Source organism: Centropristis striata, chromosome 6 (assembly GCF_030273125.1).
Source record: "Centropristis striata isolate RG_2023a ecotype Rhode Island chromosome 6, C.striata_1.0, whole genome shotgun sequence".
NCBI classification, from domain to species: domain Eukaryota; kingdom Metazoa; phylum Chordata; class Actinopteri; order Perciformes; family Serranidae; genus Centropristis; species Centropristis striata.
In genome coordinates, this window is record NC_081522.1 from 6,017,283 (window position 1) to 6,037,322 (window position 20,040).

The 20,040-nt window shown below is 38.6% G+C and overlaps 1 protein-coding gene across 2 annotated transcripts in view; it reads right to left on the reverse strand.

Annotated features, from left to right (window-relative positions):
* mon2 (MON2 homolog, regulator of endosome-to-Golgi trafficking) overlaps positions 1 to 20,040 on the reverse strand; it is a 61,132-nt gene that overhangs the window by 6,882 nt on the left and 34,210 nt on the right. Inside the window, exons 15-28 of one of the 2 annotated variants that reach the window (XM_059334597.1) lie at positions 19,560 to 19,672; positions 17,746 to 17,850; positions 16,649 to 16,729; positions 16,463 to 16,536; positions 14,372 to 14,462; positions 14,151 to 14,252; positions 10,482 to 10,592; positions 7,624 to 7,799; positions 6,895 to 7,057; positions 5,927 to 6,220; positions 5,042 to 5,240; positions 3,706 to 4,349; positions 1,509 to 1,652; positions 534 to 551 (exon numbers count right to left, since the gene is read on the reverse strand). In XM_059334597.1, the coding sequence (XP_059190580.1) occupies positions 534 to 551; positions 1,509 to 1,652; positions 3,706 to 4,349; positions 5,042 to 5,240; positions 5,927 to 6,220; positions 6,895 to 7,057; positions 7,624 to 7,799; positions 10,482 to 10,592; positions 14,151 to 14,252; positions 14,372 to 14,462; positions 16,463 to 16,536; positions 16,649 to 16,729; positions 17,746 to 17,850; positions 19,560 to 19,672 (2,315 nt within the window). The remainder of the gene's footprint in view (positions 1 to 533; positions 552 to 1,508; positions 1,653 to 3,705; positions 4,350 to 5,041; positions 5,241 to 5,926; positions 6,221 to 6,894; positions 7,058 to 7,623; positions 7,800 to 10,481; positions 10,593 to 14,150; positions 14,253 to 14,371; positions 14,463 to 16,462; positions 16,537 to 16,648; positions 16,730 to 17,745; positions 17,851 to 19,559; positions 19,673 to 20,040) is intronic. The other variant, XM_059334598.1, reaches the window with a different exon arrangement.

The following is a 20,040-nucleotide window of genomic DNA, read 5'->3' on the forward strand; positions in this document are numbered from 1 at the left end:
ACAAAAGAAAGAAAAAAACAGCAGTGGATATCAGTCAAAGTAATATGAAAACCTTTATCTCTACTTTTTGGCAGAGCCACATTGAAAGCAGTTTTTAAAGGCACACTTTGTATAAGGATGCAAGTAAGACGCAGATTTAATTTAAAGGTAGAGTGACTATTAGTCTGCTTCAGGTTTTGTTAGGCTTTTATAAGTAGCATAGCTGAAATTTTATAGCCGGACAAATGACTTGATGCTACAAAGTGTGTCTTTAAGAAATATAAACAGAACCACAGGTGTGCATATGAACATCACCAAAAAACACAAAATCAACTGAAAATGGAACTGCACAGGGACTGTGCACACAGAGGCAAGACCACTAGTTAGTGGCAGGCAGAGAGGGGGGAGCATGGAGTGAGGAGACGCAGATGAGACGTGAGAGCCTACCATGCGGCGTGATACATCTCATCTACCGCAGAGGGTAGGTCGTCACCATTCAGCACAGCTTAGTAAAATTATAGAGGGGGGGGGCTGAAGGAGAGGACGGAACTCACCGGTGCAAAGAGCTGGATCTAAAACGGTTATCCAGTGAGTAGTCCCAAGAAACAGAATGAGAGAAGATCGCAATTAAACTGGTGTTTTTTTTCATTTGTATCGAATTTGCAGTGGCTTGTTAGCTTAATGAGATTCAATAACCAGGATTGATTTCGGGGCGAAAACACACTTTTCTAGCACCAAGGACATTTGAGGCAATCTGACAACACTGGATACAAGCCATCAAGGCAATGAAGACCACCCATATCATCTGTTTGGCTGGGTGGGAATTTGTTTGACTCCTCTCACTTAAACAATTTAAACAGATTCAGATTCCGATATGGGCCGAGTCTGGACCCCACATGCAGGACTAACAGACTGGAGTTTAAACATGAAATGTGTTACATTTCTTCGCTTAATTGTACCAGCCTGCCAGTGTTAGATCGAGACATTTCCCTGAAGACATAGCACCTGCTGCTGGATTTGTTTCCACAACAACGAGTGGAAAAATAGACACTGATATCAAAGACTCCTCTTTTCTTGAGAGGTAAAAAAACAGAAATGTTTGTGGCTTTGTAAATAAAGTAATCTTGATGAAGATTGCTAGGAAATAAATGTTTTTAAATCAATTTGAACTGTGTTGAATTAAAAAAGTAGGGAAACATTTCTCTGGCGTGCTGCTTGCAAGGTGATGTGTGAGGGAGGGAATATAAGGAAGAAATGGCTTGGGGCTACTGTTGGGGGTCCAGAAGAACCTGTCAGCATCATGAAGGCCATGATAGGGGCTTCATATGGACTTGGCTGAAAGAGGGGGGGGGGGCGCTTCATGAACATCAAAGAAGAGGGATGGACCTTGTTGAGAATGGCTGAAGAGAGAAGTGCAACGAATAACAGTGTACACCATCCAACATTTGAATGAAACAAAGTCTTAAAAAAAGGCATAAATTGCAAATGAAAAACCAAGCAGTTAAACAGCCAATTCCGCTTCCCCGTACCTGGTTGTATTTGGCATTGGCCACGTGTTTGGTTTCCATCCTGCCGTACTGAGGAGGCTTGCAGGAGAACTCCACGAAGAGTAGCAGCTGTTCAAAGATGGCTGGGTACATGACCTGCAGGTTCTCAGGGCCCACACAGATGGCCTGCAGCAGGGAAGGAAGGGAGGAACAAACACTGCTGACATCCACCACGGGACTACATATTGCATAATTTAGCAGACTGACACATTGTTTCCTGGACTGAGTTGACATGAAATGGGAAGAAATAACTTTTGGTTGACAGGGAGAGTAAGGGTCTGCTTTCCCTTCGTAGCAGACAGGATTGGAGTTGATATACGAGGTTAAAGTGTTAATTAAAACGTACAAGAAAATGTTTTGTCCAATGATAACATTGCATTGCTGAAATGAAATGTTGGATTCACATTTACTAGTTCACCTCAAATGGCAGGATTTGCTGCTTTGAGTTGCATAATATTAATATAAAATAACAACAATAAAACAATTTTGGACTGTGGGTTAAAAAAAAAATCACCTAGGGCTCTAATAAATTATGATGCACACTTTTTTCATTTTTTATTATTAAGTTTTAAAGTCATTTTAATTTCATTTGCATAACTGCCGATAGGTACAGACAAAGACTAAAGAGCGTTTTCACATCAACACTTTTTACTCTGTTTGGGTTTTCTGCCCTGATTCATTATGGGCAGGTTTAAACAAAGTAATTGCTCAGTAATTACCCTGCACAAACAAACAGGTTTGTTTGTACATGTTCCGATCTTAACCCAACTGTCAGGTGTCCTCTACAAATTGGCATGTAGCCAGGTGTGCCTTGTATTTTCTCACAGAAATATGCACCACTCCAGAACACAGAACGTTCCTCTTGTATTTACTTTTGTTGCTTGTAGCGATGCATCTTGCATTGTTTGGATTTCTCTCGGTTTGAAGAGAAACCAAACCAAGAGGAACAAACTATAGGTGTAAAATGCCCTTGCTCCCTGGCAACCTTTACTAACAAAATAGCCATTGTTGGCCAAAAATAGAGAAAAAGTCGCAAACCTTATTTTGAGGCTTACAGTTTGAAGATAGAACAGCCTACTATATCTTAATTAGCCTATGAACATTACTAATAGGTCATAATGAGCATTTATTCATATGATTTAGTCAGAATGCAGCGAGAAAAGTGTAAATGAGAGTTTGGACACAGAAGAAATATCTCAGGAGATTTTGAATTAAAAGCTAGCCTTGCTTGGGAAACTCAGAACTAGACTTGGAAAAATTTTGAGGTTAAGTCATCGGTCCATAGACTTTTCGTAAGCTTAAACATTGTTTTAATGCCATATATAAGATACACATTTTTATAGTTGAAGAATGCAAATTGATTTGGGCCTACACCAGTGATAAATGAAAATGTAAAGAAATAACCATTTCATTTCTTATAATTTTTTGGTCACAGCCGCTGCAGATGGTCTGCAGAGCCACATGTGGCTCCAGAGCCGCAGGTTGCCTACCCCTGCTCTAGGTCAACATGACACCCCACTTGGCCATAATCTTAATGCTATTTTGTGTGATAAATAATGTATAACACATGCCTCTGTACCAAGGTTATTATAGTTAACAAAAACTAACAAAATAACGAAAACTAAAATTGAAAAAAACATTTTCGTTAACTGAAATAAAAAATAAAAACGTTTTTAAAAAAACGATAACTAACTGAAACTGTATTTTGTGGTTACAAAACTAACTAAAACTAACTGAAATTATAGTGAAAATGTCCTTAGTTTTCGTCTTTGTCAACTTTTTTCATTCATAATTCAGTGTTTCTATTTGAACATGCAACATATGGTAAATATGTTTACTGAGACTGGGATGTCTACACTAGAACCAAAATACAAAACACCCCGAACTGTAAGAGTTAAAAACCTTATTGAGGCTAAGATGGATAAACCAAAGGAAATAAAGGCACATACCCATTACAAAAAAACTAAAACTAATAAAAACTAAACTAAAACTAAGCATTTTCAAAAACTAAAAACTAAACTAAAACTAGAAAACTCACTCTAAAAACTAACTAAAACTAACTGAATTTGAAAACAAAAATTCACAACGAAAACTAAAACTAATGAAAAATCCAAAACTATAATAACCTTGCTCTGTACCCATATTTTTGCTTTCTGACAATACGTTTAACTTCACTCACCTTCTGCAAAACATCCAGAGCGGTGAGCACAGCTTCCTGCAGACTGGTGAGCACGGCCTCGGTGTAGGAGGGCAGGATGAAGGGCGAGGCATCGCTGCTGATAGGCACGGACACGGCCCCATGGAGGATGACCCCCAGCTTCTTCAGATCCTCCATGCTGAAGTTTGCTTTTATGTGCTGGTAGAGCGCTGGGAAAATCTGGATCAACGCTGTGAGGAAGGGCTGGCTGGGGATGAAGGAGAACTTCTCCGTCGGGCCGCTGGGTGGTCTTGTGCTGTCCGTTCCTGTTCGGTACCACGTGTTCCACGCTGACCACCATAACGCAGAGTCTTCTAAGGCCGACTCCTCCCCGGGGGGAGGGGCCTGCAGCTCGGCGCCGTTATATCGTGTCAGCCGCTCCACTAGTGAGTCTGAACGCACCAGGGGTCTGCCAGGACCGGACGCTGAGAGCGGGTCAATGAGCACTGGGGGGACGCCCATAGCAGCAAGTGCATCACCAGCTTTGTCCGAGTCTTTAACAGGTGTTACAATCTGTAGGATCTCCTGGAAGCTCTTGAGGGCCGCCAGGGAGACTTCGTTGTTTTTGCTGAGAGCGGCTGATTGAATGTGGTTCAGCAGCACCTCCCAGGCCTCAAAGAAATCACCTGCAGACACACAGCACATTGGCGAGAGAGCATGAGACTGCCAATTAGCGGCGCAGTGTCGTAATGAAAATTTGCACTTTGATATGTGAGGTTTCAACCCAACATGAGGCAACTAACAGAAGTTCATAGAGGACACATACTGAGAACTGCAGCCAGAACTGCGGGTGGATCAGTCCCAAACACAGTTTACCATTAATAAATGTTGTCTCTAAGAATATGAATCTTTTTCCCAATGACAAGCATTCAACTTCAGAGGCCAATATTGTGATAATATACTGCCAGCAATGGTTCTTAATTTTATCTTGGCCGTATGTGCCTCTGAGTGATTTAATGTGTAGTAAGCTTGGGAATGTGTTGTATATTATGAGTCACCTCTTGCAATTTGGCACTGGCTAAAATGTTCAGAGGGATGAGTTCAGTTAATGAGGAGCTCATGTTTTATCATTCATATCTCACTGGAATGTTAATCCTGTCCGCAAGGGGCTTAACATGACTTAATGTGTGGTAATATAGCAGTAAAAAACAGCCAGGCTGTTTCTGAACTTTTGCTCGACTTGGCTCAATCTTTCATTGTTTACGTGTGGGTTTTAGTGGGGGCTGTGGCAAGCTGGAGCAGTGTGTCATAGTCTATCTTCAATACAAAAGCATCAGATGAAGTGTTTCACGATCAGAGGAGATGACGCCAGGCTCACCCAACTGCTGCAGGAGATACCGCCTCGTGTTGAAAATGCGTGCCACCCCGGCGAGCGTGAGCACCCACGTCTCCGCCCATTGTTTTTCAGCTGTGTCGCGTGAGTGGTGGATCAGGATGTTCCCGCCGCCAGACTCAATCTTCTCCTTGTCAGCTGTGGTGGATGACGTCCTCACGCAGTCCAGCAGGTGGAACAGCACCTATAGGTGACACCAAGATAGGTCAACAAGCAGAAAGAGCTCCAAAGACAGCCTATTTAGAGTCTAAAATAAGATAACGTATAAAATACATTTCAGTATCCTTCTTTAGGATTCTATTCTTATTTTGAGAAACTTACAGCCCTCCCACAAGATTAAAAATTAAAAGAAGGCAAATAGCCTATTTGTAATGTCTTGATGTCCCCTTTTTTTCCCTCCTCTTATTTCTTTATATATGGATGTGTGTATGTATGTATGTATGTGTATATATATATATATATATATGTATATGTATGTATATATATATATATATATATATATATATATATATATATATTTTATTTTTTTTATTTTTTTTATTTTTTTTATTTTATCTTTATTTAGATAGATATTAGATTTATTTTGTATTACAATATTATTTTAACCTTGTATATATTTTCATGCCTGTAACTTTTTTTTTCTTTTCTTCGTATAACATTTGAGGTGTACTTCTCACTCACAAGTTTATTTTCATTATTTAATTTTTTTTAAATTTATTTTCCGTATTGACAGCACGATGGGGATGGGTGGGGGGGGGGGGGGGGGGAGATAAGAAAAATGATGTATGTTGAATATCTGTGATCAATACTCCATCCTTCAAATAAAAACATGTTTAAATTTTTTTTAAAAAGGATTCTATTCTATGTTACCTTCCAAACCACAATATGCCATGTTGGCTGCTGCAGCAGGGTCCCGTGGGCAGCTATGGTGGAGAACAGCGTCTGCCCCGCGCTTTTACGCACAGCAGGCCGTGGGTCGACACACAGCTCGCCCAGCTTGGCGTACAGGCACAGCCACAGGCAGTCGAAGGGAGGGGCGGGGTGGAACGGTCTGTTCAGGGTCTCTCCTTTCTCCTGGGCCTGCTTCTGCAGAGCCTCCTCCTCCCTCCCCAACTCCTGCGTGATGGCTTCGCCTCTTTGGAAGAAGTAGTCTGAAATGTTCCACTGTGGGGTGAAAAAAAGGGGAAGTGGGGGGGGAGGGGAGGGGAGCGAGTGTGGGCACAAATTGGAGCGGGAGGTTGGTAAAATGCTTCTGGCAGTTTTGCTATCCTATTACCATAAAGTAATATCACAGGAACTGCCACACTCCAAGAGAAATAATCCTGCAAAACCACAGATCAATATCGGGTTCTTCATGTCCTGAATACTGTTCAAAGTATCCATGAAATGTCGGTGAAGTGCTTAAGTGCTGGTAAATTAGATCAAATAAAGCAAAACAAGGAAGTATGTCATATCGTAACAGTTGATTTATATGAAACATACTATGTTTCAGCATTAAAACTATTGGAAAAGTGTCCAACCTCTCACTCCTGTAAAACAAGTTTTACTCATTAAAAAAAACTGAATATAGGGCAGAAATGTACCGTTATACCCTGGTTTTATTTAAGTTTCAGCATTATCTGTTAGTAAAGCTCTGCTTCAACACATTCACACCAGGGAACTGACCAGTTAACATCATATTATTCTGCTGGTGGCCTCCGGAAGCCCAATGGACCCGCTGATCATCGTTTTCTGAGCATCTTGCAGTTGGAGAGTCGAGAATAAACCGCTTTGCAGGAATCCTGACTCTGTCTGAGCATTACACTTAAAAACAGCCCACAGGGCATCTGCTATCTTACCAGTAGGCCGATGGAGGTGAGGCTGATGTTGAGCTCCTGATTCTGCAGGCCGAAGCTGCCGGCTACATCCACTACGATCTGTAGGCACGTGCAAGGCATGGTGGGCAGGAAGTCTGTCACCACCAACTGCAGGCACTGGAAGGCTGTTCGGATCAATGACTCGCTGGAGGGAAACAACACACATGGGACACTTTGAGTTGAGTTCAGAATTCTTTTTATCAGTACAGCCCTGCCTACTGTAGTTAGCTGTATTCTATCACAGCTCTGCACAACCTAGCCCCCACTTACCTCTGCGACCTCCTTCATGAATACACTCCCTCCCGCTCCCTCCGCTCATCCTCTGCCGGACTATTAATCACCCCCACATCACGCCTCAGTACCATGGGTGCCTGATCCTTCAGCTGCTCAGCACCCAGGCTCTGGAACTCCCTCCCCCCACACATAAGACAGTCTGACACCATCACAACCTTCAAGTCACAACTCAAAACTCACCTGTTCAAACTGGCATACACGCTGTAACTGGCCATTAATGCACTTGCTTTTATCACATTGTCTTGTTTTTACCATGTTGTGATGTTTTTACCATGTTGTCTTGTTTTTAAAGATGTTTATGATTTTAGACTTTGTAAGGTGACCTTGGGTGACATGAAAGGCGCCTATAAATTAAATGTATTATTATTATTATTATTATTATCATCATCTCCTCCTCCTCTTCCCTTGTGCTCTTACCCTTGATCATTGCGGATGGCTCCTATGACACCCAGGACGAGGGGCCAGCCGGGCCCCAGGCTGTCCCCCTGGCTCTGTAGGATCTGCAGGACGCTCTCCAGCTGTTTCTGCCGGATGTCTGCATGCAGCACGTTGGACAACTCCTTCAGGGGGTTCAGCAACAGGAGCTGCAGCCGCTTGGGGGTAAAAATAAAGAGATAGGAAGTGATTTTCAGATTAAACACAAATTACAGTCACCTGCAGATATAAATATTTCATTTCATTGTGCAAACTTTAGCAAAGCTGCATATATCTAAAAAGCCATCTTTATTGAACGCATTTAATACATCCAGTTTTGGAAGACATGCATAGGTGTCTAATGAAAGACGGCTCATACATCAGAGTGTAAACGTTGTCCAAATCAATTTAACCTCCTGAGACCCAAGCTTTTGTTTGGTATGTATTGTTAGTTTCTACTAGATATTTGATATTTTGGATTTGTAGGACATAAGTACAAAAACTAAGCAATGTCTTTGAACAGGAAGCAGTTTTTGAAAAAAACCCAAATCGGTTAATTTTACTGTATAACATAATTAATTCACCAGTGTATAAAACTTTTATTTCCTTACATTTACTCCCTCTCTTTGGAAGAATGATAGTAAAAGTCTATTCGTTCTCAAATGAGTACTTCCTGATTAGCAGAGTCGTAGCTTGTTGCTATTGCTAAAAAAAAGTCAAACTTGCACAGAATATCAAGCTACAAACATTATTAAGCACAAATGAACAAGTTTTAACCATAAATGTGATTTGTGGTGATGTGTCAAATTTTGTACCTGGTCCACTTTTGTCTAGGGATAAGCTGTTGATTGACTTTAGCAAGGTGCTGCCATCTGGTTTTTACACTAATTGATGTATTGTGCATTTTCAAGAGTGTGTACTACTGAGGACAACATGTTATAGTAAAGCAGAATTAAGTATAAGGTCCATAAAACCTAAAATGAAATGTCCACATATGAGGACACAGGGTCACAGGAGGTTATACTCACTTAATACGATAAGTGTTGCCCCTGCAGATCACTTTTTAATCTCCAAGTTAGGGCAGATAATGTTGCTCTTCTGCCGACAGAGAGTCATAACTGTCTTTATCTTTACTTGTTCTAACACAATGGATTACTTGCATGAACTCTGAGTAGCAGGGATGACATACAGCCTAGTAAATAATAAAGGGAATCAATGAGTAGGGAACAATGAATGTAGATGCTTGAGGAGTCATTGTTAAGGCTATCAGACTGAATGTCTTTTAATATACAGTATAGTAGCTATTACAAGCAAGCAAATGTTTTCTTTGTTCCTTTTTATATTGCACGTCATAAGATGATCACTGTACTAACTTAAGGCCTTAAAGAAGTCATTTCATTGTGATTGTTTACAAGGCAGCCATCATGTGTATGGCTCTGTGCTGTTTCTATTAACCTCCACACTGTTCTCCTGCCCTCTTTCAGATAAGCTCTGTGCCGTCCCTTTATCTGTCTCACTAAGGTGAAGGTCACAGGCTCACAGTGTGTGTGAGTGGCAAGAAAAAGTGAATGTGACATTTCTGTTTGGCACATTTTAAGCTTTTTGGCACACACTCTTATCTATCGTGACATACACTGCAACAGTGGAAGAGATTTCTCAAATGTCAGGATTAAAAACAATATTAAAAAGTGAAACCCAGAGAAGACAAACAATACATCCTTTAACAAAATACTCCCTACAATATTCATGATAGCGAAGGGCTGAGAGCAACGAGATGGAAGTGAAGATGCTGTTTTGCTGTTGTTTGTTTTATTCCAACAACTTTCTTAAAGCAGATTTGTTTTGTACTGCTTTTTTGTGCTTTGAGTAAAAACAAAACCACAATGACATTTTCAAAGAGCATTTGATTAATGATGGTTTACAGACACTATTTATATTTATACTTATATTTATTATTTTTCAGCTTTTAAATCTATTTTATTCTTTTTTGATTTATTGACTCGCCTGCATTGGTCTCTAATTTTTTTTTTGTTGCCTTTTTTATGATTTTTTTTTCTTGTTCTGACTCATTATCGACTTTTCAGTCATCTGAGCAACACTCTGAACTGCACTACCCTGTATCAAAGACACCGTACATCAGGGGTGTCAAACTCAAATACACAATGGGCCAAAATTTAAAACTTGAATAAAATCGCGGGCCAACATTGAACAAATAAACCTTTTAATATATACCAAACATGTTTTGCTTTAACATTAAATATGGAACCAGCAACGCTTATAAACATACAATATATAACTAAATAGTGCAGACATGCAAAATCAAATTTCAAATAAAAAACACATCAATGTCATTAATTTATTAAATAAAAAATAAATAAAAATCGTATGCCTCTTTTCTATTTGCATCCTTCTGATTTAAATATCAAAATGAACTTTTTCAACAGGTTAATAAATTCTGCCTTTCTTTTCACCATTTTTGGGAAGGGGTAGCTCGGAGACAGCTCTAGCTTGAGGTTGCTATGACGACTGTCTCTGAGGAGCGCGTTTCTGGGTCCTGTCCTGATTGACGCGCCAAAACAACAGCAGGGCATTGTGGGATTTGTAGTATTAGCGGTAAATGCGTTGTATAATACCGGCAGGTCAGCTTTTATAGTTCAATAATAATATAATAATTTGTATTGCCTCACGGGCCAAATAAAATTACACTGCGGGCCAAATTTGGCCCGCGGGCCAGAGTTTGACACCCCTGCCGTACATAATTAAGTTTGATGAAACGCACTTTGAGATACCTTTATTAAAAGTGCTTTACAAATAAAATGTATTATTACTAATTAGTATTTAACACTTGTACTGTCGTCTACCTGATTCTGGGCCAGCGGCGGGTCGTGTTTGTAGGCCAGGCCGGCCTTGATAAGCGCCGTCAACGCCTCAGCCCCCCACTCTCTCATCCTGGAGTTTGGGTGCTGGCAGACCTGCAGGACACATCACACAGACACACAAAAATGCAGACACATGCGCACGACAACAGATATGATGCAGAGTCTGTACGGGACAGTGTTTCCCAGCAGTGTTCACAGTGGGTAGGTGTGAAATAAACCACACTCTGTGTGATAAAGACTGGGATCCCCTGTGATCACAAGATATGCTGTGACAGACAGTGTAATCATGAAAGCTGGAATAGATTCACATGAAGAGGCCAGGCCCAGCAGAGAAAGGTACACTAGTGTGATACAGAACTTGTCTTCTGCTTTTATGATTTTTTTTTGGTTCATCTGTGATCCAAGTTAATCATCTTTGGTCTAGAGGGAGGTCTGTCAAACACATTTTTACCATCAGGGCATGGCAATATTAGACTTTTACTTTACTTTTAGGAGAACAGTGTAGCTGCTGCACCCCTTCAGATGGCCATGTGTATCTCTTACTTAATAATTTGACTTTCATTGCCCTGCATGATCATTCATTTACATCTGTAAATAATGTAATTTTATCATTTCCTTTAAAATATAAAATCACTCAATTTGAACAAGTCTGCAAAGAAAGATAAGCAGCATTTTATCCAAGCGAACTTTGCAGGTGCAGCTTCAGATTCTGCTTCTGTGAGAAATCAAGAGCTTCACATTGAAAATTGCCCGAAAGAATGCCAAGGTCAAACACAATATTTTGACACAGCAACCTCTCAACTGTTGATGCCAGGCTGAGAGGGAGGGAGAAAAAGAGAGAGAGAGAGAAAGAGAGCAGGTCGGAAAAACAGAAAGGAGATGGGAAGGACAATGATTATAGAGGAGGGAGTCTGAGCTTACCTTCTGCAAAACAGACAGGAGTGCAAAAAGAGAGGGGAGATAGACAAAGAGAATGTGAAGAAAACCTCTGAACACACACCAACACACACACATATATAAAACGAGAATCCTTTTACAGATATGAGTTATGATGTATTGATTCAACTTTAGTATTTAGCACTTTACACACAATTCAGTTGATCCAAAGTGCTTTAAATCTACACTACTGGTCAAAAGTTTTAGAACACACCAACTTTTCCAGAATTTAATTGAAAATTATGCAGTTTAATGTCTCAGTGTACTCTGAAATTAATGCACATTTGCAACATTTAAAATTATTTATTGAGCATGATCGTGTTTTGAAAGTAAAAAAAAGATTCAAAATCACATTCTATGTTGGACTAAAAGACTAAAAAAAGACACAAAATGACCAAAAAAAGACACAAAATGACAAAAGAAGACACCAAAAGACACAAAATTACCAAAAAAGACACAAAAATGACTAACAAAGACATGAAAAGAATTAAAAAATGGACAAAATAGCCCAAGACTCCATAGAGTTAAGTTGTTAATCCATTTCTTGTTCACTGAAAAAGGCCTACTTGTATAATTTTGAAATGTACATTATTTTTCAGTTTTGGTTAACCTTGCCTTTTTTTTATTTACCTCTGGCAGTTCACCACTTACCTTTGTACCCTTTCAAGCTGTTCATTTGACTTGAACTGCTTGAATTTCAATAAAAAAATGGAAAAATTGGGGTGTTCTAAAACTTTTGACCGGTAGTGTATATCAGTTAGTATTTGTGCCAGAGCTGCACTGCATACATGTACAATGACATCTTTAATTTAAAAGCAGCATAATGCAACTTTACATCAAATATTTGTTTTTTTTATCATGTTGCTGCATCAGGTAAAGTATACATCAGGATTCCTTTCTTTCGCTCTTTCAACTGCTGAGCTATCAAAAAAAATCTCTAGTGAGGTTAACCCCACTAAGGGAGCAATTCTGCTAATACAAGGGCTGTAACAACCACCTTAATTTCCAAAAATGTTGAAAATGCATGTCATAAAATCAGCTGAACATGCTGCAACTTTAGTTGAACCAATATTTAAGAACAAAGAGGCAAGAGGAGAATCTTGCATAAAATATAACATTTGGACATTAATAAAGCTGGGGTAGTAGTAAAAAAATGGCAGAATTTGAAAATGCAGCTCTCTCCTCTCCCTCCTAAGCCCCTCTTCATGCAGTCATTGACTAATCATTCAATTCAGTCATTACATTGCAGAAATTCTATGTGAATTACCGTCCTGTTTTCTTTGCAAACTTGTGTGCCTGTGAAGCCCTTTCAGATGACATACTGCAAATTGTGGTTATAGCCAGTGACATAAACTTGACTTTGAATTAGCTGCAGCTGCGAGTCTTTGGCTTCAGTTAAAACTGTTGGCAACATTTTATCTCCATCTCTGACACACTTCACTGATATTGACGTGAATTATTACTTTTGTTCACTCCCTTTTTGATAACTCTATCTTCCTTTTATTTGAGTTGCTCTGCAGTGAAGGCAGTTGTTGGCAATGCTGGTATCACAACCTTTGTGGAGGATTATCCACCACTGAATCAGGCTTTCACCATCTGAAGGGTGCACATCTGGGCTTGTAAAACAGCCAATAGGAGCTTTAATCTCTCTGAAATGACCTGTGATTGGCCAAAGTCTTCTGTCACAGGCGCAGAAGCCTATTGCCTCTCAGAACACTTTATCTACGATTTACTAAAAGGTTATTATGGATTTTTTTTTGCCCAATGATGCCGAAAAACAACTGCCTACCCCAGCTTTAAGTCCATCACTTTTTTTAACCCATAAGAACCCACGGTGACATGGGTGTCACAAACATTTTAAATGTTCTAGTAATGTTCATGTATGTTTTCTCAAGTACATAAGTGTGTTTTTTAGTGTTCTACAGCTACAGTAGCTTGTTGAGAAGCCGTCCAATAAGGCAGTGTTATTTATATTAATTTATTCTCGATTTATTATTATTTTGTTACAAAAAACAAATCTGAAATGGAATTTGTTGTCTAACAGCACTATTAAAGTCACAATTTTGATATATGTGGTGGAGATGCAAAGAAAAAGGCAAATTTGTGTTTCTGTAAGCAGAAAAGGTGTCTAGTTTATTAATTTAAAAATAAGATATATCATAAGGTCCACTTGGTCTATGGTATATCCCCCATAATTTTCCTTTTTAAGGATTACTGGCTCTGGGTTCTTATGGGTTAATCAAAAACTGCAATACTAATTAAAACTTTAGACCCTTCTTTAGCTTATTCAACCATTTTTTTCCTTCATGACTAAACCACATGTCCTCCAGATCCCATGGAAAAATGGCATTATTAGAGCCTTGGTACTGGGTGAAGTAACCAAAAGAGTAGAAGGGGGCAATTTAGACATTCTTTTAGGTCCTTACATTCGTTATTATTATTATTATTATAGAGTTTGGTTCCACATTTTTCAATGACAGCATTGGAAAAATTGACAATGACTATTACTAAATTTAGAAAAACTGGAGTTCAAGAGAAATGCCTAAGATGTCTAATTCAATGGACGCTTATTGTATCCAATGATTGCAAGATCGCTGTATTACCTTGGTTGACAAACTTATCTTTCATTTATGAAACTGCATCTTTCACAGAATTTAATGAAATGTGGTGACGGTGACACTGAACCTTGTGGTGTGTAGCTGTAATAGATGTTACCTCCAATAAGTGGCCGGTTAGAGGTCTCCACAGGATCTCTATACGATCCATGTTGACGAGGCCGGTCTCCAGCAGCTTGGCAACAGCAAACAGAGAAGGCTCCTGAAACCAAGACAAGAAAATAGAAAATATATATTAATACTGGACAGCTTGTATCCTGAGCTTGCTGATCAAATATGTATGGTTATCTACAACAGACAAGCAAGACAAACTCTTTTTACTTTGTTGTTTCCATAAGCCATTTCCATGGCTTCCAGTGAGAGCGAACAGAGAGCGTTGATCAGGTGATGCAGGGAGACATCATCCAGGTACCTGGATCACATATAAAACACATATTGCATATTATATGTACATATTTTACAAAGCACAATCATTTCATTGTTAAGAGTTCAGATTTTTAACAGGATCCACTATTTTCCCATATACACAGTGCTTAACAATTGTATTAGACCACAGGTGTGTGCCACAGCCTTAGTAATTACCAAAATCTTTTTTTATACACTACCGGTCAAAAGTTTTAGAACACCCCAATTTTTCCAGTTTTTTATTGAAATTCAAGCAGTTCAAGTCAAATTAACAGCTTGAAAGGGTACAAAGGTAAGTGGTGAACTGCCAGAGGTAAATAAAAAAAGGTAAGCTTAACCAAAACTGAAAAATAATGTACATTTTAGAATTATACAAGTAGGCCTTTTTTTCAGGGAACAAGAAATGGGTTAACAACTTAACTCTATGGAGTCTTGGGCTATTTTGTCCATTTTTGAATTCTTTTCATGTCTTTGTAAGTCATTTTGTGTCTTTTTTGGTAATTTTGTGTCTTTTTTTAAGTCATTTTGTGTCTTTTGGTGTCTTTTTTTGTCATTTTGTGTCTTTTTTTGGTCATTTTGTGTCTTTTTTTAGTCCTTTAGTCCAACATAAAATGTGATTTTGAATCTTTTTTTTACTTTCAAAACACTATCATGCTCAATAAAGAATTTTAAATGTTGCAAATGTGCATTCATTTCAGAGTAGACTGAGACATTAAACTGCATAATTTTCAATTAAATTCTGGAAAAGTTGGTGTGTTCTAAAACTTTTGACCAGTAGTGTATTTCTGTAATGGTTAATACACCAGTATGTAGAAGCTCTTTAACCAAAATACTAAAATATAATTCAAGTAAAGCACATTATTATTTCTTCTAATCGAGAAGCTGGATTATTTATTATTAAGCTTGCATTGTCTTGCTGGAAGACGACACATTTTCAGTGTCCTGGCTGAGGGCAGGAGGTTGTCACCTCAAAGTTCACGTTAGGTCGTCTAAAATGACCAAAAAAAATCGGCCAAGAAAGCAAAGGAGCGGCTCAATAAAGAGCATATTAAGGTCATGGAGTGGCCTAGCCAGTCTTCGGACCTTAATCCCAGAGAAAATCTGAAGCTTGGAGTTGCCTAGCAACTGCAGGTCCTCTCCATATCCTTCAGGTTTTGATGCCAAGAGGAGTTGACCAAAATCCCTCCAGAGATGTGCACAAACCTGGTGACCAACTACAAGAAACATCTGACCTCTGTGCTTGCCAACAAGGGTTTCTACACCAAGTACTAAGTCATTCTTTCTTAGGGGATCAAATACTTATTACACTCAGTCAAATGGAAATAAATGTATAATTTTTATATGATGTGATTTATGGACTAAAATCATGGACCGTTCATTTATTTGTCAGTGGGAACTAAACCGGCAAGGGATCAAATACTTATTTCCCTCACTGTAGAGCCACATGTTATTCTTCAGGTCAAGCCAATAATTATTTATGGAGATTAACAATTCTATTCCAAACTACAGTAGAAAGATTCTTTAGAAGCTTTAGATTTATTATTCCTTATGACGACAACATCTCTGCAGACAGCAAGGGTTTATTGAATTTGTTGACACACAAAAAATGACTATTTATGCCCATATGGTAAGTATTAGTTCTGGGCAGAAAATGTAGCCCAATTGACCTTTACCAGTGAGTTAATTTCTGAAAATCCTCCACTAGACTATTTAACCCATTGAAGCCTGGAAAGTGGATACATCATTTTGTAGTATTTGCATAAGCTCTCAAATACTTTTTGAATTTCATTTCTATCTGCTACAGAGGCTGAAAAATCTATTATTTAGTAGGAAGAGTTGACACTTCTGTTGAATTTCCAGAAAAACTTCAGGTTTTAGGGGCTTATTTTAAAATCGCCCAGAGGTTTTACAGGCGTCTTAGGCCTCAATGGGTTAACAGCATTGGGATATGTATTTAGACTTTCTATAATGAGTGTTTATTTCCACAAATGGAGGACTGGTTCTTACTGAGAGCTCTCAAACAGTCGGGACAGGATGTTGGAGATGACGGGGAGGTCCGTCATCACAGCTGTAGTCAGCACCTGTTTAGGACAAGGGCACGACCACAGCCAGTTAGCTCACCGTGCTTCTACAACGAGTTGGAAAAACACACAGCACAATGCATGCTCAATGCATTTTTCCTGAGAAACTCACAGTGCTGGGTCCCTCCACTGCTCGGCCAGGCTTCAGGGCGCCGCCCACGCCCGGCTTCAAACCCAGGATCCACACCAAGTGCTGGGAGAAAAGAGTGAGACTCATGAACAATGACATACTGAGAGATAACATTAAGAAATGTATGGGAGTTAATAATGATTACATTTAAACGGCTATTCTGTAAGTTTAACAAAGCCCTGAAAACAAGTAAGAGATTCTGATTTTATTTGTTCTAGTCCTTTCTTTTCCAACAAGCAGTGCTTGTATTTTCATGAATGTTTTTTTTTCATTTGTCTTAGTAGAGAATGGCGTGTACATACAGTACAAGCCAAAAGTTTGGACACACACCTTCTCATTCAATGTGTTTTTCTTTATTTTCATGACTATTTACATTGTAGATTCTCACTGAAGGCATCAAAACTATGAATGAACACATATGGAATTATGTACTTAACAAAAAAAGTGTGAAATAACTGAAAACATGTCTTGTATTTCAGATTCCTCAAAGTAGCCACCCTTTGCTTACTAGAATATAAAACATGTTTTAGATTAGATTTGACTTTATTAATCCCACAGCGGGGACATTTCTTTGTTACAGCTGCAGAAAATCACACAATTTTAAGATAAGATAAAAAACAATCTAAGAAAAGACATTTAACAATATACAAAATAATAATAATAATAATATACTATATACAATTTAGTGCAAATTAAGTGGAGAATGTGCAGAGTGCAGATTATATGCAAAAATGTTCAGATTGTGCAGGTGTTGTACAGTCTTATGGCAGCTGGAATGAATGACCTTCCTTCTTACACCGTGGGTGTAACAGTCTGCTGCTGAAGTTTTCAGTTATTTCACACTTATTTGTTAAGTACACAATTCCACATATGTTCATTAATAGTTTTGATGAATCTACAATGTAAATAGTCATGAAAATAAAGGAAACGTATTGAATGAGAAGGCGTGTCCAAACTTTTGGCCTGTACTGTACATGCATGCGTATGACAGAGAGAATTTGGACTGACAATTTTGTCTTGTATAATTAAAACGTGTGTGTGGTTACGTGTAAACATGTGGTACCAGGTGGAAATAGTACCTGCAGTGTAGCCAGTACCAGCTGCCAGGAGGTGCCCAGCACGGCCCCGTGGCAGTGTGCCAGGTTCAACAGGGTCCGCATGCACTGGATGTTCTTGGCGGTTAGCTGACAGAGGGACAGATAGTTATATAATAGCACATTTCACATACACTACTGGTCAAAAGTTTTAGAACACACCAACTTTTCTAGAATTGAATTGAAAATGATGCAGTTTAATGTCTCAGTGTACTCTGAAATTAATGCACATTTGTAACATTTAAAATTCTTTATTGAGCATGATAGTGTTTTGAAAGTAAAAAAAAGATTCAAAATCACATTTTATGTTGGATTAAAGGACTAAAAAAAGACACAAAATTACAAAAAAGACACCAAAAGACACAAAATGACTAAAAAAAGACACAAAATGACTAAAAAAAGACACAAAATGACAAAAAAGACACAAAATGACTAAAAAAAGACACAAAATGACCAAAAAAAGACACAAAATGACTTACAAAGACATGAAAAGAATTCAAAAATGGACAAAATATTGTTGTTAACCCACTTCTTGTTCCCTGAAAAAAGGCCTACTTGCATAATTCTGAAATGTACGTTATATTTCACCTTTTATTATTTACCTCTGGCAGTTCACCACTTACCTTTGTACCCTTTCAAGCTGTTGATTTGTCTTGAACTGCTTGATTTTCAATAAAAAACTGGAAAATTGGGGTGTTCTAAAACTTTTGACCGGTAGTGTACGTCACCAGATATTTGGCTGAACTACTTCTCCAGAGCAAAATCATAATGAGTAAAATAGCAGAAAAGATGATGGCTTACTTAAATTACAAGATATTAGTATCGTTATTTACACAGGTCACAGCAATATGACTATGGTGGAAAAAAAGGAGGGGAAATATGTACACACAGTAACATAAGAGCTAAGACCAGAAAAACATGTAACATTATTATTACTATAGGGAGATTTCTAATTACAGAAGAAAGACTCCAGGTGAGGGTCAAGGTTAAAGCATGTATTAATGTAATGTAATTATCCTCAAGAGAAATTCAGGTGCACACGCTAGCCTGACCTGCCTATGTTCATAACAGTGTCCCTTATCTGAATGGTGCCCTGAGAGAAATCTTTGTCCGTGTTATTAATATGCATTACTTTTTTACCCTTTTATTTGTCTTTTTTATCTCTAACTCTCTTGTGGATTGAGCTTTTATTACTATTTTATTCTATTTTATTTTATTGTTTTACTGTTTTTAGTATTTTATTGTTTTCATTGTTTTTATTTATACCTATTTGTGTATGATTTATTCTATTTTAATAACTGTACAGCACTTTGGTCAACTGAGGTTGTTTTTAAATGTGCTCTATAAATAAACTTTGACTTGACTTGACTTGACTTGACTTACATTGCACCTACATAAAAACACAACTTGGTAAAAAAAAAATGCTTTGCTGTGTGTTTTATTTTATCTGAAAGTACATGTGGTTCTTTTGGGTCTAGACTCTAGACTTAATTCGACCCTCTTTTGTCTCAACTGGCACTAAACGGTGATCGGTCTTGCTGTAGACCTCAGTGGTCAGGACTACAACGCTCTTTAAGAGTATTTATCTTCCCAAACTGCAACAGATTTGCTCTCTTTAAGCAGCTGTTAAATCATTTTTGGAACATTGGGGTATAATTTGTCTTGATAATAAAATGTTTGTACGCTTTGTTTCTGGAAAACTGCTACATGAATTAAATTATTAAAATGTCAAGTGTAACCAGAGCCTCTTTATAATTGTGTGTGTGTGTGTGTGTGTGTGTGTGTGTGTGTGTCCTTACCACCACAGTGCCTTGTGGCTGGGACGTGAGAGGCTGCCCCACAGCCACCACCTGCTGATGAGATTCACTGGAGGGGCTGATAATCTGCACACTCTGGCCCTGGATCGAGTAGGCTGTGGAGTGTACACGCAGACATACACATACACGCAGGAGTCAGGTAAGTCACAGTAATACACACAAACAGGTTTTGTAACAAGCTTACGACATGCAAGAAAAGCTTTTTTTAATTAACTCCAAGCCAAACATCCATCGCGAGTTGAGACCTAATTTGCCAGCTTTATCTCTACAAGCTAATATGCAAATAACGAATGTCTGAGTGGCTGGTTTGAGAGCAGCTGTGTGTGTGTGTGTGTGTGTGTGTGTCTACATTCCCCAGACACATTCTCCTTGGTGTTCCTAATTAGAAGCCACAGTAAAAAGTTATGGATTAATGCAATAAGAGCAGGGCAGTAGGGACAGGCATAGTGCCAACATTTTACAT